Source organism: Montipora foliosa, chromosome 13 (genome assembly GCF_036669935.1).
Source record: "Montipora foliosa isolate CH-2021 chromosome 13, ASM3666993v2, whole genome shotgun sequence".
NCBI lineage: Eukaryota > Metazoa > Cnidaria > Anthozoa > Scleractinia > Acroporidae > Montipora > Montipora foliosa.
The window spans coordinates 9,511,390-9,518,889 of NC_090881.1; the positions used below are offsets into that span (position 1 = coordinate 9,511,390).

A 7,500-nucleotide genomic window follows, 5' to 3' on the forward strand; every position below is an offset into this window, starting at 1 on the left:
TTAAAAATGGGTGACCGTCCGCGCGTACATTTATATCTTATGTATAAATAACCCCCCTAACCCTGATGATGGCAAACAGCCGAAAACGTTTGGTTTGAATATTTTAATTTTTTAACTTTTAGCCTTGTATATAGAATATATTTTACTAAGCGAACATTATGGACACAAGTATAATTAATTCTTGATATTACGAGGGCACATTGCAAGTACATGTGAGCCTGCGAGCAAGCTCTCTTTCTGCGGTCCCTCTGAATTTTGAATGCTTCCTCCTGATGTCACCCTGTGGACAACCTATTCATTTCCTAACAAATCTTTTGAAAACATACATTATTTCGTTTAAAAAACAAAGGTAAACAGACAAGATTGATGATCCGATGTACTTAGACTACACTATGAGATAAACAACAAAATGCGTCACTTAAGCTGTATATAAACATTAGCAATAACAATTGATGAAAAATTGAAAAACATCAGTTAAATGGAGAAAGACTATTACAACTATTTTATACTAGTTATAGCTGTCGCTAAAGTGCCAACGAGCCAAGCTTGCGTGATCTGGCGTCTGCAAACATCACGCGGCGTACTCGTGCTTAACTCTCATTGGTTATCGCTACGGTCAACATTTCATCGCTTTGGTCTACATTACAGCTTTTGGTCTACATTACAATTAAATTTGAAGCGCTTCTGAGATTTCGTCCGCCTAAAAATCTTCTCGCGGCTCTATAAGCTGCCGCCTCGCCAGGCCTTCTGTCTTCAGAAGGCCTGACTCGTTGGCAATAATTCACAAAGGCAGAAAATATCACAGAATCCTTTTCCAGCGAAACATTTTATTGAAACAAACAACATAAGATGCACCAAAACGCCATTCGCGTTGCAATGACTTTCCATTGCTGGTTAACGAGAATAACAACCTCACGAGGCAGAATGTGTATTTATATTTAACTAGTTATAGCTGTCGCTAAAGTGCCAACGAGCCAAGCTTGCGTGATCTGGCGGCTGCAAACATCACGCGGCGTACTCGTGCGGCCCTCTCATTGGTTATCGCTACGGTCAACATTTCATCGCTTTGGTCTACATTACAGCTTTTGGTCTACATTACAATTAAATTTGAAGCGCTTCTGAGATTTCGTCTGCCTAAAAATCTTCTCGCGGCTCTATAAGCTGCCGCCTCGCCAGGCCTTCTGTCTTCAGAAGGCCTGACTCGTTGGCAATTATTGGGTTTTCAACAAGCAATAACTGAATGCAATTCAAGCAACAATCAAATCCAAGATCATTATCAATGTAAAGACATGATGTAGCTGTTATGAAAACATGACACAAAGGTTAATACTAATCTTCTATTTGTAACAACTTTTTGTTGCTGAGGTTGAAGTGGATCTTGATATTGTCTATCTGTAATAGTGTCTCTATGATTTACTGTGTCATTTACTGTAGTCTCATACAGTTTCAAGTTTTCGAAGCATGAGGTTGTTGATATTTAAGATGTGCTGGTCCTTCGAATCCTTTGCATCAGTAATGAACAACTTGAGGGCCTATTGGATAGGGCAGCATATTAACATGATTTCACAATGAAGCACAATCGGCGTTGCTTTACAATGAAATAAAACTCACCTCTGTTTAATTCAGAGCGTTCGCTTCATGCAGTGGACCACGAGGTAAAGAGATTCCCAGAATACTTTTCGCGTATGGAACAGGGCGAAAACCGACTTAACAGCGACTGTTCCAACAAGTGCAGGACGAGTAGGATATTCCTAGATATCTGGATTTCCAAGGCTGCAAGCTAATTGGATGATGTTATGTCCCAGATTAGGAAGTGGGCTCCATCGTCGTCGCCGGCAAACAAATAGCCCATTTCCGAGTTGCTCTATGCCTCAGCTTCAAAGCGAGTCCTGGTGCACAACCATTCAAATGGAAATGAGTTGCGTATTCTTATGCAAATCAAACTCATTTCCCTTACAATAGTTGAGCACCAAGACTCATACGGTTCGTCCTGATCGCATCAGAAAGCGGGTCTGTTGGGAAAAGGTACTTACAGGAATGTATGACATCTGGTGAACAAACCTGTTAATTCTGCTGCCTTCTTTCCCTGTAGGTGATTCGTGCGCCGTACAAGGCAAGCGCCGTTTCAGCATTTGCTCGACTTCTCGGTGCGCCACCCAGTATACTACGCGATTGCATCAAAATCATGAAGTTAGAAATGGTGAGTGAGGTTATATGAAACGCAAAGTATAAAGTCAAAATCGAAGTAACTACTCGGAAAGCTGACCAAATGAGGCTTGGGGCAGTTGTGGTTACATCCTGTTGTCAACTGGGCTTTTGTTGTCGATTGTCAACCTTGACCATCCTTTTATTTGACAAACGTTACTGTGACATTGTCAGTTGACCAGTCCCAATCCTTATACTTCACGACCCACTTTTTCCACTGCCCCAGCACCACAATCATTAAGAATTGGCCTTGCGATTCATTGCACTTCAGGGCTTGAAATTGGCATCGATGTTGTTTTAAGTCCGAAATGAAAATGCGAAAAGCCGAAGGAGAAACACATTAACGTGCTCACGTCGTGTGTAAGGACGGTGCATACTATTTTAGTGTGCATACGTTATGTATCTCGAGATACTCGAGTTTTCTACGGGTGGTGCTTACTAATAGAGGGAAATTTTTGCGCAGTTAACAGCGGTTATCAGTCACACGCACCCCTCAACGACATGTTTTTGTATTTCGAAAATAAAATTTAGGTGGACGTCAATCAAATGTTTCCATGACGAATTCAACTGCCGCCAAGAGAACAGAACTATTGTCATGGAAACATTTGATTGACGTCCGCCTAAATTTTATTTTCGAAATATAAAAAAAAGTTTTGTTGAGGGGAGCGTGTGACTTATAACCGCTGTAAAATTATGCGCGGAGAAACCAGAATTTAACAAGTGATCTTTGTATCCAAAAAGAAATTGGGTGTAACCGTGTATTTTTCCGAGATAATAAAGCTTCAATTTGGAAATGAACACAATACATCGCTCTGTATTTTAAAGCTTTTTGCAAATATTGTTGATTAATTATCTTTGGAAAATGCGTGGTTTACCCCAATTTTCTTTTGGATTTCTACACTTGTTAAGATCTACTTTCCCCGCATATTCATAAACCGCGCAATTAGTGGGCACCGTCCTTAAAGCAAACCAGTGCTAAGCTTAATGGAATGTATAACCTTTTGTTCTAACATAAAAACGCACTCTGTTTACGGAACAGTACGTCACTGTACTGAGGCGAAGAATGGAAATCAGATTGCAACTTGAAAAAAAAAAAAAATTCGGCTTAAATAAATACATGATCAGTATTCAAATTTAAGTACAAATTCCATATTTGAAAACGGTCAATTTTTTTGCGTTTGGCTTTGCTGTTTAGATGCCTTAGGGGTATAGTAGTCGTAAGTGTTGCTCAATTTCAAATGTTCGTTTTCGTGTTATTTAAGAAAAAGAGCAGAAGCTATGCAATTGGGATTATGCCTTGTCTCCTTTTTGGTTTTACCCCTTTTGTGTTTCAGAACCACGATCCTAACAAGCTAAAATGGCGAGTGGAATGGTGTCTTAGTATCCCACCCAACGCACCTGACATGGCTGCTCCAGGAACACCAGCTGTGGTTCTAAAAAATAAGATGTTGTTTTTTGTAAGTTGGATCGCTTTTTCTCAGGAGAAGATCTCTTCTTTCTGCGTTTCTTACAATTGTCTGAGTTTCGAACATCATAGCTATCACTGTTCGTACTTTAAAGTGCTACTACGATGAAAAAATCAGCTCTCGTTTTCCTTCGCACTTCAAAAGCACTCGCGTTGATTTGATTTTTTTGTAGTAATTTCAAGGGGAAGACTCAGTATTCTATTGATTCGGCCTATTGAGCAATCAACGCAAATACTTTCGAAATGTGAGGAAAAACGAGAGCTCATTTTTTCTTCGTAGTAGCACTTTAAGATCATTGCCAATCATTAATACATTTGCATTTACAATACTGTTTATTATATCCCCCGTATTCTACAGTACGGCCTGCTCTGCGGCCCGCGAAATTTGAAATTTGACAGAACATTCTATAGCAAGTTTTTAAATGTCGTTATGTTTACTTACTTAAATTTGTATTAGTTTTTCGGATTTTGACACGGCAATCTGTATGGCAGTTGAACCTTTCGCTTGACGTCAATTAGTTTCCTATCCCGCGCGCCTGATTACGTCAGAGATATAATAAATATCTTACTAACCTTGTTTTCTCAGTTCGTACTGAAATTACGGATCTTAGCTTTTCCCGTTGATTTATTGCCTTCGCGCTTGGGCCATAAATCAACGGAAAAAACTCGGTCCGTTACTTGAAAGAGTTGGACATCATTGCTATTTATGCAGCAACTTGCGAAGAAAGCCGGAAAAAAATCCAGTCTTGAATGGGGCTCAAACCTTTGACCGAAAGATTACGCCGCACGTTCCCAACCAACAATACACAAGATATAATTCTATATCATTCATTCCTTAAATTCTTCTCTTACGGGATGTAACTCGAACTCACAACTAACCAGCTGTCATATTGCGGAGTTAGTCGAGCAGTGCAACGTAACCGCATGGTCCTGGGTCGAGCCCCATTCAAGCCTGGGTTTTTTCAGGCTTTCTTCACTACTGCTGAAGTTGGTGTTGAACGGCGATGAACTCCAACCCTCATGTATTTCAATTCCCGCAGTTGAAATACATGGACATTTCACATGTATTGTGCATCATCCAATATTGAATTTATTGGGTTAGATGGACAACTACACAATTTTCACTCCGATTAGAAACACGCCAATTTACTTGTAAGTGGGGCAAATGATTGTCAAGTAAAGGCATTTAACGTCGGTAGTTCCTTCAGTCACGAAACTGTATCAATGGAAGCCGACGTTGCGCCCTTTTTACCCCCCCCCCTCCCCCTCCGCCTCCCCCACCCCCTCCCTCTGTTAGTGCTCCACTTTACGGGTATTTAAAGCAATGGCTACACGGATCAGAGAAAAGTCGAAAGAGACGTTTAAGTCACCGAGGATCGAACCGGGGACCTGTGATAAAAGTTGAGCAGATTAAGCCTTAAAAAAATGTATCACCGTCATCTTCTTGCATTTTGTAAGAGTTACGATCAATTGATAATAGGACTTCGCTTCGTACAATTCAAGGATCAATCGTGCTCGAAATTTCAAATAGGCCGAGCGCGTATTTTGTAATTACTCGCTCGATTTCTTCCTGAATTATACTCCACTCAGTCTTATTACCATTCATAAGACATTTAATGCAGCGCAATTTCCGTATTTAGCCGTTTTTGGGATTTTGTTAGCTTTACGTTCCTTGTGCAGCACGCAAAAAGCTAAAAGCGAAATGTTAATGCACAAATGTTCAATAAGTTTGTTGTAAGTGAAAAAAAAAAGCAACGAAAAAATATCAGTCACGGTGCAAGTTGAGAACGGGACGGAAAAATTAGACGTTCTTATAAGGTCACGTCATTATAATCTGCCTAGGAAATAATTAGCGTAAACTATGTTTATTCTCAACAGATACAACTTAGTAAACCTATTCCGTCTTCGCCCTGTGGAGAAGAACAGATCGTAGTTGTTCCCATTCTTCACGAAATTCAAAACAACACGGTCCAACAGGCGTCCCCTCCTGGTTCATCCGCCACTTCGACTCATGCAGCCATTGTAAGTGCGACCTTGAAGCGATGGAGCGAAATTACTCCAAGAACTGGTAAGTAAATGCCAGCGGCGAAACATCTGAATAGTTTGCAATTGAGTACTGCTACTACTGGCCTTTATGCATAAACGAACTGGAAAAAAAGACGGGGGCCTAAAGTCAGAGCCACTTTCGTATGACCTTGAAAAAGTGTTCGCAATTTCTTTCACGGACCAATGTTTGGCAAGATTATAACAAAGCTTCGATTGGCCAATCACATTACTGCATTTCAAAAAGGCCGATCGCTTTCCAGAAAGTTCCATGGAGAGATGACGCTGGTTGCATCCGCGTTCGCTAAGCCAATGAAAATTCGCGCTCGTTTGTTTTTGCTCGATAAGCCAATTAAATGTTTTGCATTTTTGTTTTCGAGTTTTTTTAGGTTTATTTTTCAAGGTCATATGAAAGTCGCTGTAACATGAATTGTTCATTAGGATGTTTGTCTCATCAGATACACCTTACATCAAAATGGCTGCCATTTTACTATTCGTTTGTTTGCTTGCAAATTAGCCTTTGTTGCTTAAAATTCAAAAGAATATTTAACCTTGAACGAGGCAACAAGGGCTAATTTTTGCAAACAAACAAAAGAATACTAAAATGGTGGCCATTTTGGAACATGGTGTATAGCCAAGTACCGAAATTTGTTAGAAGGGTGAAGGTGGACTGGCACTGCCCTGGTTACAGTCACCTTGATGAAGAAGCTGATAACTGACAACAAGAGAGATCCTCTCTTAGCTTTAAAGCCAACATTGGAAGAAAATGATGTTTAACGTGGTGTTGTGATGTCGTATGTTCTCGGTCAAACATATTGATCATATGTAAATTTCCTCATTTTGCCAACTCAGGTTTTGTGGCCTTTAACAAGCCACGTCAATTGTCTAAGTGATCTTATTTAAATCTGTTTCTGCACAGCAACATGCATGCAGTTATAGGAATTAAGCAAAACTCACATTTTAAAAAATGTGACTGGCAGTATACATCGGAAACTGTCATAAGTGCTAGAGAAACAAACCTTTTTCATCTCTCTGGAAAAATTTCAGCCCAACCAGCGACCCACATAGGACGTTCAGTTATTTCATAGATTGAAAAATTTATGACTGTTTTCGATTTCTTTAAAGGTGAATGTACAATCTTTCCAGCTGTGTATGAACTTGCAAGAAATCTGGATATTCCGCCATAAATGACAAAACGTGAATTCCAAAGCAACAGCCTCGTTTTCTTAGCGAGTTTGTTTAGCAAGTAATTTTCAGTCACGTGACCAGCGCTCAAAGAAGAGAACTGAGTGGTTTGCATGAAATTGGAGTTCTGTTTCTGCGGGATGAATTGGCATGCCAATATGGCTGCCATGTGTTTGTATTGGAACATCAACAAGGCTTCCGTGACGCCATGTAAGAGTGTTCTTTATCCGTTGAATATTTGGAAAGTGGACTCGCTTTGAAACTTCGAGGATGGGGTATTTCGGTTACGGCCAGTTGTGCTGTTCAAGATGGTCGCTTTCAAATGCAGTTGTTTTTTCTTCACGTCAGGTTGGAGGACATGTGGTAAAAGACAGTAAAATAAACCAATCAGAACAAACAGACTGTGTTTGGCGCCAAGTTGCGGAAAATGTTTGCGACCAGGCCATCGAAATGGTGGCGATTGCTTTTTTTTTTTTTTTATCTGAGTAGTATAGAGTGTTTTCACGTGACGTCACGGCGGCCATGTTGGTGTCCCCAACTAATCCTCCGGGAATTGAGCTCTATTATCACGCAAATCTTTTCTTTTGTTTTGGTGGAAACAC

The 7,500-nt window shown here is 40.2% G+C and overlaps 1 protein-coding gene across 3 annotated transcripts in view; it reads left to right on the forward strand.

The window, feature by feature from the left end:
- The window catches only part of LOC137984035 (mediator of RNA polymerase II transcription subunit 14-like), a 55,376-nt gene that overhangs the window by 47,686 nt on the left and 190 nt on the right, over positions 1 to 7,500 (forward strand). For 2 of the 3 annotated variants that reach the window (XM_068831246.1, XM_068831245.1), the window contains exons 35-38: positions 2,093 to 2,200; positions 3,540 to 3,662; positions 5,549 to 5,738; positions 6,839 to 7,500. The exon at positions 6,839 to 7,500 is cut by the window's right edge and continues 190 nt beyond it. In XM_068831246.1, the coding sequence (XP_068687347.1) occupies positions 2,093 to 2,200; positions 3,540 to 3,662; positions 5,549 to 5,738; positions 6,839 to 6,900 (483 nt within the window). In that variant the 3' untranslated portion in view covers positions 6,901 to 7,500. The remainder of the gene's footprint in view (positions 1 to 2,092; positions 2,201 to 3,539; positions 3,663 to 5,548; positions 5,739 to 6,838) is intronic. The other variant, XM_068831244.1, reaches the window with a different exon arrangement.